The 21666-nt window shown below is 33.6% G+C and overlaps 1 protein-coding gene across 3 annotated transcripts in view; it reads right to left on the bottom strand.

The window, feature by feature from the left end:
- Positions 1–21666, bottom strand: part of ADGRB3 (adhesion G protein-coupled receptor B3) — a 724938-nt gene that overhangs the window by 289546 nt on the left and 413726 nt on the right. For all 3 annotated transcript variants that reach the window (XM_047860848.1, XM_047860847.1, XM_047860849.1), the window contains one exon: positions 8797–8899. In XM_047860848.1, coding sequence (XP_047716804.1) covers positions 8797–8899 — 103 coding nt within the window. The remainder of the gene's footprint in view (positions 1–8796; positions 8900–21666) is intronic.

Raw genomic sequence — 21666 nt, 5'->3', positions numbered from 1 at the left:
TGTTGAAATGTTTTCCTTCTGTTTGTCAGATTCATTGGGCTTTATTTTGCCCTTTTGAAACTAGCCTAATAATTATTCCTTTTATCTTTAGATAGCTACAAATGCTATTATATCCCTGAAGAGTCTTCTCTATTAAACATACTCCATGGATTTCAAGTTCTCTCATTCCCCACATCACTCATATCTTGGAGCACACATTTAAAGCGCATTTAGGGCAACTATCCATGTATAGAACCTACCTGTATAGAACAAAGTGGTGCTCTTTCCATCTCCTTTAGGTGCCACATTCTTAATAATGCAGACTAAGACTACATCAGATATATTTGTAGTCTCTTCCTCAGCTTGATTACATATACATTGAAGTCTCTTAGGAGAGACATTCTGAATCCTGATTTTGACATCCCACACATTCACCATTGCTTCAAAACTTTTAATCATTAGAGGATTAAGAGACAAACATGGTATCTATGACCTCATCCAACCAAGTCATTAATAAAAATGATGACTAGGCCAAGGCAGATAAAAGTTACAGTCCTGAAACATGCTACTGGCTCCATTCCACAGGTGGACATTCTCCCCCATAACAGCCAGCTCCCAGCCCTCAGTCTTGTCTTACATGTAGATAATCACTGTCTTCAAAAGTCTAGGCAGGCTCTTTGTGAAACGTTCCCTTTCTAAGTGCAGTTTTCTGGGTCCGTTCTAGAATTTCACTAGAAATAAAAATTTTAAATGGTGATTCTAAAATTTTTGTAATCCACCCCAATTTTATTTTTTCTTTTAATTATAACATTTGACTAACTCCAATATTTTAGCACCATTACCATTCTCCAAAAATTCCTCAAGGGCCACATTAGCCAAGGTATCTTACTTCTTATCAAATGTTCATACCTATAAACTATGCTGTTAGAACAAAAACACTTCCTTCCCTGAAAAAAGTTACAGTCTTATAGAAGTTGATGAGAAACACACACGTGGAATGTTTATATAACCATAAATAGATATGTTTTTATAAGTGTTACTAGTCATAATATACTGTTTAAGGGACAAATGAGGGGCATCATGGCTTGTGTTAGATCAAGTTTCATGGACTAAGTGTATCTTTAATGTGGTTCTACAGGAGGCATAGATCTGGGGAGGGTCACAGAAGGGAGTGTTGTTTTGAATTGTTTTCTTTTTCTTGTTCTTCCTTTATTTTTCCTTTATTTTTAAAATTGTTTTCTTCCTTGGTCTTATGAGATACTATCTGGTTTTAGCTTAAATTTTCATTCAATTTGTGACTTTGTAAGAAATCCTTAGCATAGCTACAATGTTGTATCATAAAGTTATGGTGTATTTATCTGGGATTTGTTCAAAGAACTCAGAGCACTTTATAGAAAACAAATTATCCTTGAAATATTACAGTGAAGGATATGAGTATATGTTTAATTAATATAGAAATTATTATAGAAAGGTGATACATTCACTTTTAGAAGAACCAGAGATAATGGTCTCTAGAAGAACCACAGATAATGGTTCTTCTAAATCTAGTTCACTTCTTTTAGTAATATATGGGTTAGATAAAGTTAAACCATTACAGGATACTGATTATAGGATTAATATTTCATATTTAGTGTTCCTAATAGTTTACAACAAAAGGAAAATAATATTAGAAAAGAAATATAATATGAATATAATTGTTTGAATATCTCTTTCTTTTTTACTCTCCTAAAGAAACTTATTTCTACTTTCAGATAAAAATGTAAAGGTGAGAAATGTTTGTTCTACTCTTAATCCATGCCATTGTTAACCCTTCATTTTATCCTCTACCTTCTTCACCTCTCATCTCTTGGATCTTATCTCATATTGCTCTTTCTTTTTGTCCTTGTGAAAATTTAAAAAGCATCCACATGAGGATTGTTAAAGGTTCCAAAATGCATTACTCACTCTTGTGCTTCACTCTACATTCTGGAACCTACACGACAGACAGACACTGCCCTCTGTGAGTTCTAGTGCAGTTACGAATATGGAGGTCTGTGAGCTGCGGTCAATTATTTAAACATTTGAAGTTTAGAAAAATAAGCAGAACAAACAAATCAGAGGAATCTTAGTATCTGGATAGACCAGTTGCTTAAAGGAAAAAGAATGTGTGATGGGAAACATAAGGCAAATATCAATGACAAATGAATACTAAACATGAAAAAAAACTGGCTAAAAAGTTCTGCTGAGAAATCACTTATAAAATATTTGTTATAATTTTTAGATACTTTTCTCAAAGGTACTCTGCTACAAGATCTGTTATGAGGAATTTACAGGAAGTCAATAACAGGAAATGGTGAGCCCAACAGAGAGTAACAAATGTGATGACAGAAACAAGGGGAAAAGAGTTGAGCTATACACTAGCCGATAGACGTAGATTTAAGAAATGGACTAAGCTAAGGAAACAAAATTTTTGAATAGATTTATGAGGGTTCTACAGAAAGCATCACATTGAGAACAAGTCAATATGGAAAAGAAGGAGCTGGCTGTAGCTAAGGCAGACTGATATAAAGACCACTGAAGTGAGAAATGCAGAATATTGTTTTATCAGGATGAGTCACATCCATGTTGCATAGCTCTTCTTGAGGAGTTGGCAGCTATTTAATTGGAACATAAAGAAATAGCATATATTTAATCCAGCTTCTGCTATATGGTTACTCACTAGCCCACATTAACCAGATGACACTATTTTTGTGGATGTGATAACAGCTTTCTTCCCTAATTTCTGAGATGTATCACTAACCTGAATGTACATTATTTCCCAATGAATACTGCCTATTTGACATATGGGAAACAGTAAAAAGTAGAATCGCTATCAGGGATTATTTTTATGTGTATTCTTCAGAGAAAATCATTGCCTTCATGTAGATGTATTAGAGTGTCTTACCCTTATATGATCACATGATTTTATCATTTCCAACAATGGCTGCGCAGGAGCCTGGTGCACCTCTCAACAAACACATGGGTTTCCTAAGAGCAGAAACTCTCCAAGTATTTCTTATGAGTTGGAGTGGCAAATAACTTTAATAAAAATGGTTAAATAACTAGATTCCATACAGGTAAAACATACAGCTTAAGTCTTTTCCTTTTATAGCCAAGAGGATATCTTAATAAAACTTCTATGGGATTGATTGTAGCAGAGGCAAAGGCACCAGAAGTGTTTGCACTACTCCAGTCTATCAGCTGCCAGCAGAGAAGTTTTGCTAAATTGCTTCAAAAGCACAACATATCTGCACATGCCAGAGTTGCCCCTGACATCCAGCACTTGGTTCCACAAGGCCCTTTCTGTGGTGGGGCCTAGGTGGTGCTGCTCGTGGCATCCTCTGATTTTCTCTAATATCCCACCACCACTTTACAGTGGCCATTCTCACTGTCTGATGATTCCTTTCATCAGGTTGCTAAGGTGCTGGAATAATAATCAGCAGGACAAAATTTAATCTCTGGTTGCTAATTAATTCTTATTGAATAATGTATCATCAGTATTGCATTATATCTGATTCAAAATGTCACTCTTAATGTTTACATATACATTTTCTTCATAATCTAAAATTAATTTTGCAAAGTTCCAATGCAGGGATATTAGTTTTCTATTGCTATTGTAACAAATTACCATAAACAGCAGCATAGAATAACATAAATTCATTATCTCACAATTTCTATAGGTCAGAAGTCTGATGAGCTCAGCTGGGTCTCTACTCAAGAGATTCTCAAGGCTGAGATCAAAGTATTGGCATGATATCACTACTTCCTGGAGGATCTAAGGATAAATCCATGCTCAGGTTCATTCAGGTTTCAGTAGAATTAGTTCCTTGCAGTTGAAAGGCTGAGGTCTACATTTCCTTCCTGGTTAGCAACCAGAGGTTGTTTTCAGCTTTTACAGGCTGCCTGTACCCATTGGCTTGAGGCCCTCTTCATTCATTGTCAAAGTCAGTAATGGTAGTTGAGTTTTTAGTATGCTGCATTTCTGACCATAGCCATAGGGAAAACCACTTTTAATGGTTCATGTGATAAATTAGACCTACCCAGATAATCCAAGATAATTTCCCCATCTCAATGTCCTTACCTTTATTCACATATGCAAAGTCCCTTTTGACATGTAACATAACTGGTTCTGGAGGTTAGGACATGGGCATTTTGGGTAGGGGCATGATTCTGTTTACTATATAGGGATTGACTAACTCTATAGCCCAGAATCCAAATCTGGCCTGCCACCTATTTTTGTAAATAAAATTTCATTGCGGAGCCACACTCATTTGTTTAGATATTGTCTGGCTCCTTTCATGCTCCAACAGCAGAACTAAGTAAATGGGACAGAGGTCATTATAGCTCACATGCCTAAAATATTTCCTACCTGACTCCTAACTAAAAAGATTTGCTCACCACTGCTCCAAAAATAGCAGAATTATTCTAAAATTTCTTTGAAAAATGTTGACTATGTATTATGAATCAAAATAAACTGAATTTGAAATGTAAGTGGGAAGGGTGCTTACTCAAACTGAGGAATTTAGGATATAATCAAGAAAACACACACACACACCCCAAAAAAACAAACAAACAAAAAAAACCAAAGCAAAACAAAACAAAACACCATACTAACTGTAGCTAGGGAACAAATTCTATCTCAATTTCAGCTGGTGACAGAGCCATCAATCTGTCTGTCTAGTCAGCATTTCAAGACTCTTCCATAAAAATTACCCAGAGCTTTAAGCAGAAAAAAAAATCAGAAATCTCTTTCAAATGGACAAAAGGTAGGGTAGAAAAGTGATTCAAAACATAAAGGCATACAAACACCCCTTTGCAGAAATTATAGATTTATAGACTGGACTTCCTTAAGCTTTGTCAAGTGATTTTTAATTCCTTAGGTTTTTATCAGCCTTTGATATTTTCAAAAATACCCACTGATAAGTGTTTCAAATTTCTTCTCATTGTTTCTCATGCTTATCTAATGGTAACAAACATATTCATTATAGTCTTCCATTGTGTTTGCAGCTATGATTTACAAAGGTCATGCCTCATGATTAACTTTAGTTTATACACATAAAACGAACTCCTTAATTTGTTAGCTGATCCTATTAGTATGCAAGCAAATATGGCAAAGAAAACAAAACCCATAAGCCCAAATTCCCATGAGATTCTTTTGTGAATACGACCAATTTGAGAACTACAAATAAATCTCATGGATTTTTCTCAGTCCTGAAAGACAGCAGTATCATGCTAACTAGATCATTAAAGTTTTTACTCAGAGGAAGAAATAAAAAGAAAGGCAAGACCACAGAGACTGCAGGCAAGCATAGCCCAAACTGCCTCTCCAAAATGGAATAACCTAAAACTCTTATCATTTGGAAAAATAATTCATTTTCAGAGTAACAAAGTTGATAGAGCATGAGATAACTAAAATGTATGCACTTACTTACTCTTCTAACTCATCTTTAAAGGTGGAGTTGCTATCCACCTTAGAAAGTCATAGCAGCTTAGATCTGTCAGATCCAAGGCATCCAAACAGTGGGTGTCTGTACATGTGTGTGTGTATATGTGTGCACTCTCATTTAGGGTCATTCTATTATATTCGTTCAGGTCTCAATAATTATTTTCAATAAAATTAGTAACTTTCCTTATATATCAGATAATCTAATAATATTAATAAGCATAAATGTCATCCTGAAGAAACCTTAAGTAACACTAAAAATAAAATTCTTTTTCTGGGAAAGCAACTTTGATATTTTTTAAAAGCAAGTGATTGCTATACCTAAACACGAAGGACCATAAACTCTGACTCTATAGGTCATCACAATAAAGCCATAGGCTCCCCCAAACTGACCTAAGAATAGCATCTTAGTCATTAATGATTTATGAGCTGGATAAAACTGCAATTGGCTTTGCTAAATACAATTTGGAATTTCAAGATTCCATATTCTATTCCTACAGTTCCCAAGGGCCTTATTGTATTTAACATACTTTAAACGCTATTTGTTAAAAAGCTTTTTAAAAGAATACATTTAGTTTGGAAAATGTTAACAGGCTTTTCCCTAGGCTCACTATAACTATTAATTCCCATTCCTCATTTTTCTTCTACGTGGTATATGAAACAGATATACTTTGCAAGTCATTACTGTTTTCTGAGCTCAGGAAAGTACAGCACATACTTTTGATAGAAGTAAATACATGAAAGTAGACTTGATATTAAAAATATATCTAAAATAGTTCAATTTTGAAGGCAGTAACAATGATAATCTACATCTATGTAGAGTTATATTAAAATTTCACCTTTTCTAATTAATTTCTATTTTCATGTTTATGATGTATTCACATTAGTGAAGACTATTACATTTCAGTATAGGCTCTTTGATTATCTCTTCAATGGAAACAAACTAAAATCAGTATATAAAGTATATAAGACTGGTAATAAATACTAAGATACTCAACAAATCTGTTATATATTCTTTCCCTCAATGAACAGTACTTTACAAACTCTAATTTGGATGGTAAGATGAATACAACAAGCATTAAAAATTCAAACCAGGAGAGTATGAAGGACTGTATATATTGTATGGACAAAGTGTGAAAGGTATTTATAAAATAAAGGGAAGAAGTGAGGAATCCAGCCATCCAGAGAGGCTTCATTGTGTGGTGGTTATTTGGGGTGGCCTCTGAAGACAGGTGGGCACTGCAAGCAAGGGGATAATAGAAGTGAGTTAGAATACTTGGTGCCATTTTCTTCTCCAGTGTAAGCTTTTCTTCTTCCTCTCATCTTCTCTCAGTCCCCCTTTTCAACAGATTTGTCTACATTCCCTTAAATGGAGATCTTCTAGAGTGGAGACTGTATTGTTTTGAAAATCTGGTCAACTCATTCACTCAAAATTATGAAAGACAGATTTAGTTCTAAGTGACTTGTGATAATTATTTCACCATTCTTATATCCTGACTTTCATTGTCACACCCCAGTGTCTAGCTGGTGCTTAATAAAGTGTATTGACTATATACTTGGGTTTTCATATGTACAAAGTTATTTTCTGTACATGGTTTATCTCCTTTGTAAATCAGCTGACAAAATAAACCCCCAGGAGAGAAGTTTGACTCAAAGCTTATATCTCTGTTCATTTCAAATAGTTTTACTGAATTGAAATAGTGAGACTGTTTCATCAATGCTATTTTTGAGGTTACTCTTTCTTCAATTTATGAAAAAAAGTCATTTAATTAATGTACTTTTAAAATTCTCAATAATGACTTTATTTAGGAAAGTATTGTAAAAGTTCATTTACATAAGTGTTTTCTCCACAAGAAACATGATATATACTCAGACATTGTACTGCTTTTTTAGTAAGCAATTCAGGGAACTAGGATCTCTTACTATTTTTTCACCAATGTTTATAACTGGATAGACATTACCCTAATAAACAATAAAATCAAACACCTAAGTAAATAGTTTTTCAACAAATTTTGAACCTACAAAAAATAAATTCCTTATTCAAAAGCAATATTTAAAGGAATTGCCAGTTTTCAATGCAGTGATGAGATTAGGTAGAGGTAAGATTATTCTTAGGTGTACAAAGGTAGATTTTATAGAAATAAAACACATTCTTGAAATTAAATAGAACCAGTATGGTCATATTTTGGCAAAAGTAGAAGACCCAATAGTTTAAGTATTAGTTGTGATGTTTAAGAGCTATTGCTAAGAGATTTGAGATTTTCGCTAAACAATCTAGGAAGCCTGAAGCATGTTAGTAAAAAGTGCTTTACAGGGAAGATAACTGTCATTTTTTATAAAACCAAGATTGATTTTCTTTTTGGAAACAAGAAGTTATAAAACAGGAGACAATACATAAGTTTTGTAAACCAATTGATGTGAATATAAATTCCATTATGTCATTCATTAAATTTCTAGATTTGAGAAAAATGACACTTTGTGTTTCTGTTATTTGTATGTAAAGGTCAACTTCCCAGGAACTTTGCAAGAAATTAAACCAAAAAAAAAAAAAACAACCCAAAAAACAAAAGAACAAAAACAAAAAACAAAAAACCAAACCTGTGTACATAGAACATAAGAGAGTGGCTCACTTTAATTCAGGAAGTATAAAAGCATAATTAGAAGAACCTTAGTAGGAATCACCTTCCTTGTCTCCACTCATCAAGGATTTAAGCATGTAAAGTGAATGTATAAAGGATCAGTAGATATTTTAAATTTCTACAGGAGGACTGAAAAAAGATTAAAAGAATTTCAGTTGCAGTTAGATAGATTCAGGAAAGGGTTCTTGTCATTCTGGAATGGGAGATTTAGATTTAGATTACTGAAGCACCCAACTAGTTATAAGAAGCCTACTCTGTTCTTTGACCTAGCACTTTTAAATGCCATCCCACCCATTCTCCTGCTCTAGGGTACCTGAAGTTAATCACTCCTCTTTGTATTATGTTTATAACTTCAATTACTGCATGCATCTTAAACCTATGTAGTTACACGGCAGTCTTCCCCACCACACTTGAGACAGGTTCTTATTCACTGGGTCTCCTCCGCTGATTAGCTCAAAGCCCAAAAAAGATGTGTAAGTGGATAAACAATTTAATAATTGTTATCATGGATAAACTGAAGAGAGTTTTATTATGGACAAAAGCATAGGATAATCTGACATTTTGTTTCTATATAATATAATCTTCATAACAAGTTACTCCATTTACAACTCTAAAAAGTCCAGAAAATGTGTTCTGATATTATCAAATGTGTGACTGCTAACTTATCTTTAAAGGTAAGTTCTATAAGCAAGTTGACGTCACATGGATAATACTTACATTAGCCAAATGAGCTAGTTCTATCTCCAGGAATGAATCAGTTGTTTTGGGTTCAGGCCTTATTGTGACCACGATGATTTTGGAATTAACGACAGTGTAGTTTCTGAAACAGAGTAATTGTGATTAAAAGGAGAATGGATCAATAACAAATATGAACTCTCACTGCTCCATACATGTTTGGATGCATGTTAAGTAAGGAAATATATCCTAATGCATCCTAAGGAGAACAGAGAAACAATGGGCAAACAGATTTAAAGTGTGATACTAAATACTACTTATGGAAAGCTACAGTTCATTTTTTGTTATAAACAAACCCTACCTGGAACTAGGAAACTATGAGGGGAAAAAGCTATTGCTGACTGTTACCATTTTAGATACAGGAAAGATGAAAAAGCAACAGCACTTACAAGCTTTCGATTACTTAAATCTGATTCACCTGCAAGAGAGATGGATTGTGAATTCAAACCTTCAGGCAATCTTTAAATGAATATAATCCATTTATCTCAGGTGGACTTAACGGTTTTGTTCTCCAGGAGACCAAATATTCTTCTTGTAAAGTGCTATCTTAGCGTTTTTTGGACTGTCTCAAAATTCATTACGATGAATGATTAGAATGTGGTTTAGCATGAGAGCAAGTAGAGTTTAAATATAAATAAATGCTGTTGCTAATCATTGACCATCATTCATTTCAGCAATAGAGACTTACAGGACACTTCTTTAGCTCAATATGCTCAAAGTAAGGAATATATTTACCTTTTGAAATACCTTAACAATTACAGTTCCCTAACAAAGGAGTTTTAAACGTATTTGCAACCTACAAAAATTATCCATAACCATGAGCCAATTCTTTCTTGTACATACAAGTTTTTATACAACACGTATAAAATGCCACACACTACTTGTTACAGATTTAAAGTTTTATTGTACATATATATATATATATATATATATTTCTTTCCATCCCTTCTTTTTGATTTGAAATAAACTACAGAGCATATTCTTTCATAGAACATGCACTATTCTGTGGAATTCGTAACACGTATGTAAGATGAATTCATTTAATATTATTCCTTCTTATTTCTTGTTTAAGGCATTATTTGCAGATAATAAAATTCACCAATTTTAAGGGGGCACTTTAATGCTGTTAGTACTTGTTTAACCAACTGAGCCACCCAGGCACCCCATCACTTTTAGTAATTGTATACTACTATGCAAGCATCACCACTGATTCCTCACCCTGAACGGCTTCCGTGAGCCTCTTTGCATCTTATCCCTTCCTGCCCCCAAGGCTCCAGGCAACCATGAACATGCTGTCACTATAATCACGTCTTTTCTAGAATTTCACTTAAATAGAATCATACGGTACATCGACTATTGTGTTTGAGTTAATTCACTTAGCATTATGTTTCTGAGATTCATCCATTTCGTTTCTCTTTATAGCAGAGTACTATTCCATGATATGGATATAACAGTTTGTGATCTATTCATCAATAAAAGTAAGCAACCTGTGGGTTACTTCTAATTTTTAGTATCTATGAATAGTACTATTCATATTTGGCTATTATGAATAGTTGGCATACATACTTTCTGCATAGACATCTATTTTCATATGTCTCAGGTAAATATCTAAGAGTGGAATTGCTTGATCATGTGGCAAAAGCGTGTTTAATTTTGTGTTATTGCTACACTATTTTCCAAAATGACTGTATCATCAAAATCATATAATTGTAATATTGTACAAAAATGCTAAACCTCACATTATTTGTGAAAATGTCTTCTCTAATGGAATGGTCTTTTCCATGATATTTCACCAGAAAAGAATGCTAATACGTCATTGTGTGGAGTTTACTATATTTAGTAGTAGAGTAACTATAAGTATATTTTGAGTTGGATAACATTTAAAAAAAATTTAATGTTTATTTATTTTTGAGAGACAGAGCATGAGTTGGGGAAGGGCAGAGACAGAGAGGGAAACACAGAATGTGAAGCAGGCTCCAGGCTCTGAGCTGTCAGCACACAGCCCCATGCAGTGCTCGAACTCACAAACCATGAGATCATGACCTCATGACATGAGCTGAAGTTAGAAGCTTAACTGACTGAGCCACCCAGGCACCCCGAGTTGGATAACATTTTTAAATCCATCTTTAATGTATCTAGTAATGTCAAATAAATTCTTTCTTTTCAAAGTTTTAAATGTCTTTATTTTTTTTTTTTTTGAGAGAGAGCGAGCAAGCACATGAGTAGGGGAGGGGTGGAGAGAGGGGGCCAGAGGATCTGAAGTGGGCTCCATGCTGACAGCAGAGAGCCCAAAGTGGGGCTCAAACCCATGAGCTGCGAGATAATGACCTGAACAAAAGTGGGATCCCCAACCTACAGAGCCACCCAGGAGCCCCCAGGTAGCAAATTCTTAAACACTCAGGAAGCTTCATGGTATCCAGCCTAACAGTAAATAGTAAGAAACAACACAGTGTAAATGTGTCTTTATATTTCTTATGGGAAGGTAGTTGCAGAGAGGGCTGGTTAACCGTCCTTTATTTCACTGAATACTAATTGAAGGTAAGTTGCACTGGGAGTGATATGAAAGAAAGCTCTAAATGCCAAGTTCCCTTTACAAACTTATTGTTCCCTGTTTCTCCGTGAGTAAAAGTGTTTGGGGGATCAAATGAGAATAGGTTGCATTAACAAAGATATGAAGTGACACTGGTTCTGTTTATAATCCTATTTCTCTGCTATAAATAAAACCAATGTTAATTTAACTCAGCTGCTAATTTTAATTAATAAATGTTAGTTAAATTTGAAAGCATACAGATATTTTGTATTATTTTAAAAGTTGCATAAGCGGATAGTTTACTGGAAAATTCAGATGTGGGTATTCTAAATAGGAATTTATAATTTTGTCAAGATATTTATGAAGTTCTCTTTCTGTGTTTGGGCATGTGGGAATTTTGGCCCTGGGAAACGGGTATGGAAAGCAAAGTAGGTAAGATAAGCAGCCTTTTGTAGGGTATTTTACATGTTACTTTGTATCAGGTTTATCAGCTTCTCAACTGGCCTGGTGGACAAGGTGACTCCTAGAGGACAGAGTCTGTCTTATGACTTTTCTTAAGTGTGTGTGTATGTGTGTGTGTGTGTGTGTGTGTGTGTGATTTAGAATCCAATTGGGAATGGATGCATGCCAATATAATTATGCAGATGGATGTTCTTATCTCATTTATGTGAGTACCCTCCCCCACCTTGCCCTACTAACATGTAACTATCACTACCACAACATCAATTAATGATATGTATGTCTCCTTAGAAGTTCAATGAGGGCAAGATTTGTATCTAGCCATCATATATCCTCATTTGCATTTATGCTTTGCACATTTTAGTGTTAACACAGATTAGAATATCATATTAAATAAACACATAGTAAACAAAAATATCAAACTTTTGGCCAAGTTGGATTAAAACATAATGCCAATACCATGGTGTTAAAATGCATAATGAAGGAAAAAGAAGCAAATTACATTATGCAACGACTCCCTCTTTAAAAAGTGTACGGTGTATGAAATTAGCTTTAATTTATTCCATCAATTTATTCTAATTTGCATAAGTGAATAGTTGGCTCTTTATGTACCATGTCAGGCTTTGTGATCTACTAATGCTTCTTGGCTGGTACACATTTGTATTCACTGCTAGGAAAGCAGATCTTACAGCCAAATGGATTTCATGACTAAAGTAATAAAGTTCTTTTCTATTTTTGAGGTTTGTGCTAGTTGGTATCTAAAACATTAAAAAATGTATAGAGTTATTCATTCAAAGGAGACTCAAGTTATTTTTCATAGTTATTACAAAGGCTTAAGGGGCTTCATGTATATGAACCATATCTTAAAGAGAGTAAAAACATGAGTATAAAATGGGACACAACTGTTTACAAGAGACTCACTTTAGGTATAAGGACATACACAGGCTGAAAGTGAAAGATGGAAAATGATGGTCACATACATGGTAACCAAAAGCAGAGACGGCCATATTTGTATTGGACAAAATAGACTTTAACTTCAACACTATGAGACAAAGAAGAACATTATATAATAATAACTGGACCAATTCACCAGGAAGATATAATAATTATAAACATATACGTACCTAACAGCAGAGCACCCAAATACATGAAGCAAATATTGACAGAATGGAAAGGAAAAACAGACAGTTACACAATAACAGATTTCAATTCAATGCCTGACTTTAATAATGGATAAATCAACCAGATAGTGTTTCAATAAGAAACAGAAGATTTGAACACTATAGACTTCTGTACCTAACAGCCATATAAATAATTCCCTCTCCAACAACAGCAGAAATACATTTTTTTTCAAGTGTATATAGAGATTCTCTAGGATAAATCACAGCTGCCACAAAAAGAGTCTTAAGAAATGTAAAACAACTCAAATCATACTAAGTATCTTTTCTGACCACAGTGGAATGAAACTAGAAATCAAAGGCAAAAGAAAAAGTGGAATTAAGTAAAACACACTTGAACAATTACTGGACCAAATGATAGGTCACAGGGAAATTAAAAATATCTTGAGACAAATGAAAATGAAAACACAATATACCCAAACTAATGAGATGCAGCAAAAGCCCTACCAAGACAGAAAAATAAATGGGTAAATGTCTCCATTTAAAAAGAAGAGAAACGGGATTCCTGAGTGGCTCAATTGGATAAGCATTTGGCTCTTGATTTGGGCTCAAGTCATGATCTCAGTTGGTGAGTTCCAGACCCAAAATTGGCTATGCGCTGACACTGCAGAGCCTGCTTGAGACTCTCTCTCTTCCTCTCTCTCTGTGCCTCCCCCCACTCACACTTGCTGTCTCTCAAAATAAATAAATAAACTTAAAAAAATGAAAATAAAAAGAAGAAAGTTTTCAAATCAACAACCTAATTTTAAAACTCACAGAACTAGGAAATAAAAACCAACAATAAACTAAAACCAAAGTTAGCAGAAAGAGGTGAATAATTAAGATTAAAACAGAAACAAATGAAATATAGAGAATAGAAAAATAGAAAATATCAACCAAACTAAGAGTTAGTTATTTGCAAAAAATCAACAAAATTGACAAATTCTCAACTAGACTAACAAAAAAGAGAAAACTTAAATAACAAAACCAGAAGTGAAGAGAGGAGACAGTACAATTGATACCATAGAAATAAAAAAGGATTACAGGAGAATACTAAAACAATTACATGCCAATACTGGATAGCTTAGAAGAAATGGATAAATTCCTATATATATATATATATATATATATATATATATATATACAACCTACCAAGACTGATTCATGAAGAAATTTTAAAAATTGAAACAGACCTATCCTATAACTAGTAGAGATTGATTCTGTAATCAAAAACTTCCCAACAAAGAAAAGCTCAAGAACAAATGGCTTCACTGAAGAATTCCACCAAACACATAAAGAAGAATTAACATCAATTCTTCTCAAACTTTCTGAAACACTGAAGAGGAGGAAATACTTCCAAACTCATTTTGTGACACCTTCCTATCAATATCAGAAAAAGATACTGTAAGAAATCAAAACTACAGGCCAACATTCCTCATGAATAGTCATGCCAAAAAAAAAATCTAACTAAAATACCAGCAGACCAAATTCAAGAACACATTAAAAAGATCATACAACATGATCAAGTGGGAATTATTTTGGGATGCAAGGATGGTCAACATATGAAAATCGAGGTGATGTAACACATGAACAAAACAAAGGACAAAAACAACATGATTATCTTGATGCAGAAACAGTATTTGAAAAAAATTCACTCTTTCAGGATGAAAGCTCTCAACAAATTAGGCATGGAAGGAATGTATCTCAACACAGTAAAGGCCGTATATGAAAATCCCACAGCTAACATTATACTCAATAGTGAAAAACTGAAAGTTTTCACTGTTAGATCAGGAACACAGCAAGGATGCCCTCTATTGCCACTTCTATTCAACAAAGTATTGAATTCCTAATGAAAGCAGTTAGGAAAGAAAGAGAAATATAAGGCCATCAAATGGAAAGAAAGAAGCAAAATTATCTCTGTTCATACGTGAAATGATTCTATATGTAGAAAACCCTAAAGATTCCACAAAAAGACCTGTCAGAACTAATACACAAATTTAGCAAAGGTACAGAATACAACAATAACACTCAAAAATCAGTTGCATTTATACACAGTAACCAATAATCTAAAAAGTAAACTAATAAGACAAATCCATTTATAATAGAATCAAAAAGAATAAAATACTTAGGAATTAACTTAATCAAGGAAGTGAAAGACTTTGTTTTAAAAACAATTTTTTATGATATTTAGTTATTTTTGAGAGGAAGAGAGAGAGAGACAGAGCATGTGTGGGGGAGGGTTAGAGAGAGAGGGAGACACAGAATTCAAAGCAGGCTTCAGGCTCTGTGCTGACAGCTCAGTGCCTGACATGAGGCTTGAACCCACCAAACATGACATCATGACCTGAGCCGAAGTCAGACGCTTAATCCACTGAGCTACCCAGGTGCCCCAGAAGTGAAAGACTTCTACACTGAAAGCCAAAAACAAAACAGAACAAAACAAAACAAAACAAAAACAAGAACAAGAACAAAAACAAAAACAAAAACAAACAAAAAACTTACTGAAAAAAGTCAAAGAAGACACACAAATATGGGAAGACAATCCATGTTCACAAATTGGAAGACTTAATATTGTTAAAATGTCTGTACTACCAAAAGCAATGTACAGATCACTGCAATTACTATCAAAAATCCCAATGACACTTTTTAAAAAAAATAATAGAAAAAAAATCCTAAAATTCATATGGATTCTCAAAAAACCCTGAATAGTCAAAACAATCTTTAGAAAATAAAACATAGCAAGGGGCTTCATATTTCCTGATTTGAAAACATATTACAAAGCTACAGCAAGCCAAAATAGTACGGTACTGGAATAAAGACAAATGATAGACACATAGACCAACTGAATTGAATAGGGATCCCAGATATAAACCCTCTCATATAGGCTCAACTTATCTTTGATAATGGTGCCAAGATTACACAATGGGGAAAAGATAATCTCTTCAACAAATGTGGCTGGGAAAACTTGATATCCACATGTAAAAGAATGAAGTTGGACTCTTACATTGCACCGTATGAACAAAATTGACTCAAAATAGATTAAAGATCTAAACGTAAGACCTGAAGCTACAAAACTCCTAGAAAAAACACAGGGGAAAATCTTCATGACACTGAATCTGGCAAAGATTTCTTTGATATGACACCAAAAGTATAGGTAGCAAAAGCTAAACTAGACAAATGGTACTACATCACACTTAAACATTTCTATGCAGCAAACAATCAACAGAGTGAAAAGGTAATCTGTGGGATAAGAAAGAATATTTATAAGCCATATATCTGTCAAAGGGTTAATACTGAGAATATATAAAGAAATCCTAAAACTCAACAATGAAAACAAACAATAGGATTAAAAATGGACAAAAGACTTAAATAGATATCTCTCCAAAGATATAGAGATGGCCAGTAAGTATATGAAACGATGTTTAACATCACTAATCATCAGGGAAATGCAAATCAAAACCACAATGAGATATCATTTTATATCTGTTAGGATGGCTACTATACAAACAAACAAACAAACCAAAACAAAACAATAAAAAACCCAGAAAATAGCAAGTGTTGGCAAGGTTGTAAAGGTATTGAAAACCTTGTGCACTACTGGTGGGAATGTTGCTTTGGAAAACAGTATGGAGATTCTTCAAAAAATCAAAAATATAATTAGCATATGATGCAGAAATCTCATTTCTGGATATACACCCAAAAAAAATGAAAACAGAATCTCAAAGAGATATTTGCATACCCATGTTTATTGAAGCACTATTCATTATAGCCAAGAGGCAGATGCATCATAAATACCTACTGATAGATCATAGATAAAATATGGTATATACAGACAGTAGATCATCCAACCTTAAAAAAGAAGGAAGTTCTGTTGTATGCTCCAAAAAAGATGAACTTTGAAAACATCATGCTAAGTGAAATAAGTCAGTCACACACACAAAAAAGTAATGCATGATTCCATTTATATGAGGAAGCTAAAGTAGTCAAAGGTTTAGAAACAAAGTTTTGAGAGGCTGGGAGGAGGTGAAAAGAAAAGGATGTTGCTGTTCAAAGATATACAGTTTCCATTTTGCAAGATGAAAAAGTTCTAGAGATTTTTTGCACAATAAGGTGCATATAGTTAATACTACTATTCTGTGTATTTAGAAATGGTTAAAATGGTAAATTTCATGTTACCTGTTTTTTATCACACGAAAAAATGCAATGCAGTATTACAAAAAAACATCAGTGGAGGGGACTGTGAAAGTAATTGTGCAAATAAAGTGTAATCAGATAAGGTACAGTGAAAATATGTTAATGGTTTAATAAAAATATTAAAATTACTGTAGTCTTTTTCCATTTTTAGAATTATAGTTCATATAGCTTCTAAAGTGAGAGTTTTCATAATTATTTCAAAAAGCCCCTCAATTTAAATAAAACCAAACCAAAGTAGATGATTTCACATATTGTAGGAACTGAGGACTTCATTGAAATCATTAAGCTAAATATATTTGCTTTTCAAACTAAAATCAGCTGATGGCTGCTAAAAAGTAGGATTCAGCTAACTTAGAGCTTTAAAACTAATTACAATTTCAAAGTAGGTTTACTAAGGGATGTAACACCTAAAACTACAAAGAAGCTAAGTGATCAGGGATTTAAATTCACTTTCAAAAGGTGTGTCCAAATTAAATTCAGAGTTTTGTAAATCATATACTGAATGCATAATAATATTCATTAATATTAGTCATGCAAATTTGTTACTTCCATAGATGATTTTAATTTCTAGTGTTTTCACAATAGGATATTATAAAATGATACAGGATATCACAAAACTACAATATGTCATTGCAAACTCAGAATGAAGAAGCAAGATTAAAAGTTTAGGTCCTGAAACTGAAGAACAGGTGCTCTTAAGAGAACTCAACAATTTCAGGTTGATTGCCTTCAGGATGTATTGGTTTAAAAGTAATTATGTTTTTCATGTTTTGATTATTTCTAATATAATTTAGTTCAATTGCTTTTCCCATTTGCTTTTAATTCCTATAATATATGAACTCAAATGAGTTCCATTTTCTAAATATGAAAAAAATTCAGCATCATTTATCTTTATCAGGCTGGTGCACTTGACATCACATTCATGTGATTTTGCATTATTGAAAAATATTTTTTTTCCTTTTTGAAAGATAATTTTCAAATCACTACTGGCTTATGAGAACATTGTTGCTTTTGGTTCATCTTTATTTTCCCTGGCATTTTAAACTATAGTGGAATTTGCATATAATTTTAATTAGATCCTTTACAATGTCGTGAATATTAATAGCTACATTAAAATGCTCTTCTTTTTAAACAGGCTATATTTTTCACATGTCCTACAGGAAAACTACATATCACTCCTACATTTAAAAGTATTGTGAATTCCTATAAAACCAGAAGCTGACTATTAAATGAATCAGAAAATGGATTATTTACAACTGTTTCTTAAACTCTAGCTTGAATATATGATTGGATACACTTTTTCTTCCTTAGAAATAATTTCAGTAACATAAATTCCTAGAAGTGGCTGCTTCAATGACAATGCATCTTTAAAGCCTCTTGAGATTGCCAAATCATCCCACTAAAAGGTTGTTTCAGTTAAAAATCTCACCAGCAGCTTGGGAACTTGCCAGGCTGTGAGTGGTTTTTAGTTTCCACACACAGGGAATGAGGCATGTGTGTGGGTGGCCTTGCCTCTCCCAAAAGACCATCTGTCCTCTGCTGGCCAGCTTTCATCTATCAGGCCCCAAAATGGTCATGAGGGGCTGGGAAGAGTAACAGGCTCTCGCCTTGGTGTCAGTAGCTTGGTTCGGAGTGACCAAGTTGACTCTCAAGTATCCTTGAGTCTGTTCATACATGGTCACCTCTTCCTTGACTTTACAAGATTTTCTGCAGAACAGCAATATGTATTCACACTAACATAGAGGTACACAGTTTGTACTGCTCAAATGAATCAATACAAGCATCATAGAAGCAGCAGGACAGTGGAAGAGTCCTGGTTTGGGTAGAGAAGACGTGAAGTCAGTCACCTATAGGGCATATAATCTTGGACAGGTCACTGAACTAATAAGGGCCTTAGTTTCTCATGTGTAGAACTGGAATTCTAGATGGTACGAACCGTTAAAGGGCCTTGTAGCACTACTATCCTGGTTCTATGCTTTTTAACCATAGAAAACTATTCTAAAGAGGGATAAAAAGTAGAAGGCTGAGAATAGCACATATTTAGCTTGGACTTGAGTAGAGCACATTCTTTCAGTTGAAGGGACAATCTGAATCTACTTAATTGTAAAAGGAAGACAATCCAACAGCAAAATAAAAATTATAGCTTGAAGAATAGTTGAATGCATATTAGGGCAAGAGAAGAAAATAAATCTCTAAATAAAAGAGTCAAGATGCAAAGTTATTTCTGCCTGTGTGTGAAGGAAAATTTCTAAATCATATCTATTCAAAACATTACATCAAGTTCTCCTTCCTAGTCCCCATGAGAGAAATTATGCAAAGTATTGTTTTGAAAATGATTATATCAAGATATAAAATTTCTGGAAACTTAACAGCAAGCCTAACATTATTCTGTGTATAGGAAATGCGGTTTTTAAAGTTTCAACAGATAATTAGTAAAATGATCACTCAGGAAAATGTGTCATGAAAATTTGGTAAATGATGACTAAACATAAAGAGCAAATTTGAGTATTTTTTTCATGATGAATAAGAAGACATTTCCTTTCCTGCGGCATCTGGGTGGCTTAGTAGGTTAAGTGTTAGAGTCTTGACTTCAGCTCAGGGCATGATCTCACAGTGGTGGGATTGAGTCCCATGTCAGGCTCAGTGTGGAGTGTGGAGCCTATTTGGGATTTTCTCTCTGTGTCATTCTCTCTCTCTCTGCCCCTCCCCCACTCATTCTCTCTCTTTCTCTCTCTTTCAAAAATAAATAAGCTTTAACAAAAAATAAATAAAATATTCCCTTTCCTATTGGGTTCAATTCACATAGTACAATTTATACAGTAAAACAACAAGATATATATATTTTATTCCTCTGCTCCTAAAATAGTTGTACGGTATATACCCTAAATGTCTATGTACCTAATTATTTTAAAAATGGCTTATGTAGAATATTCTATCAGATAAGACAATTAATTATTCCAGTAAACATTTCTGGGACCTTTGTTATTTATTAAGCATTGTTCTGGAGTTTCAACAGTAAAGGAGATGTAAAAGAATTCAGACCAGTAAGGTTAGCTGGGTTGCAGCTTAGTAAATGTTTGTTCAGTGACTTGAAACAAAGACATAACTCTTGTCGTTTAAAAGGCTTATTCTTACTTAGCAGATCTATAATTGTACAGTTACTAACTCAACTTTCTGAAATAGTTTTTTGAAAGGAAAAAAAGCATGCCTGAGAATGCTTCATGGTTACATTTTACTGTACAAAATAAAAGAAAATGAGAAGTAAATGCTAATGTTTCACCTTCAAATAGTACTTAAACAAACATTTAATCCTGCATGTTCCATTATCATTATTTCTTGTCAATGAATCTAAATGTGAATATTGTTTTCCTTTGGTCATTTACCTAATTACTTTATACATAGAAACTCTGAATAGGTATACATATTCAGAGTTCTTATATAAAGGTTGTTGAGGACTTTAAAGAATATATCAGAACTGAACAATTCTACAATTTTACTACAATAAAGACAAGGAAATTTTGAAATCAGAAAGAACCTTTGAGTTCAACTTCACAATTTACATATTAAAAATTCAATGATTTGCCCCCAAATTAATCTAAATCCGTTTGCTTCACAGATGGTATTACAGGAGTCACTGCTCTGGACAATTCCCTGCTTTATCCATTAAATCACTCATTAAAAGACCCAGTAGTCTACCCTAAATAAAATTTCAATTCCCTTGACCATAAATTTAAGAAGTATGGAATGACCTGGCTTTATTTAAGTAAGTGAGTTCCATGGTATTATACAAAACATGATTAATCATAATACAATCTAACTTTGTTAGTTCTGTAGGAAAAAAAGTAACTCACTATCTAAAGCATTTTATGTTGAATATTTTACTTGAATTCACTATATCACTCAGCAGCAAATAGGGTGGATATTGCACATCACGCTGCTTATATTTTGTTTGTTTATTTATTTATTTATTTATTAAGGTGATTCTATTTTACAGCTGAACTAAAGGAAGGCACTTGCTGAGTGACCGGGGCAAGTTTAAAAATTTCTTGTTATGTGAAATTAAATTTAAAACCCGAGTCATCTGATTCCAAGTTAGTATCTAGTCTAGAGTTGTTGAAAGATTAGCTTCATACAAATGAACTCCTTATAGAAATGAGGGTCTAACTTTGAGTATCTGGGTTCGTTTAACTTTACCACATTTCTTTTCAAATGAACATCATACACAGAATTAGAGGCAATGTAACCAGAAATCCATTTTATCTGTAATCCTGCATACCAATGTGTTTTAATCAAACCAGTGGAAAAGTTGAGAGAAAACTTGTTTTGAAATCTGTTATTGGTAGAACAAAAGCAAATACGGACTGATTCAAATTCAGAATGCCCAAATTCCATCCAGAGAAAAAGGAGTTAAAACTACAGTTCCCATAGTTGTCTTTCTGGTTGAATGTGAACCTGCATTGCATCTAGAGGGTCACTCCGTGACTCACTATGGAATATACTAATAATTTGCTG

Source organism: Prionailurus viverrinus, chromosome B2 (assembly GCF_022837055.1).
Source record: "Prionailurus viverrinus isolate Anna chromosome B2, UM_Priviv_1.0, whole genome shotgun sequence".
NCBI classification, from domain to species: domain Eukaryota; kingdom Metazoa; phylum Chordata; class Mammalia; order Carnivora; family Felidae; genus Prionailurus; species Prionailurus viverrinus.
This window is presented reverse-complemented; position numbering and strand designations above follow the sequence as displayed.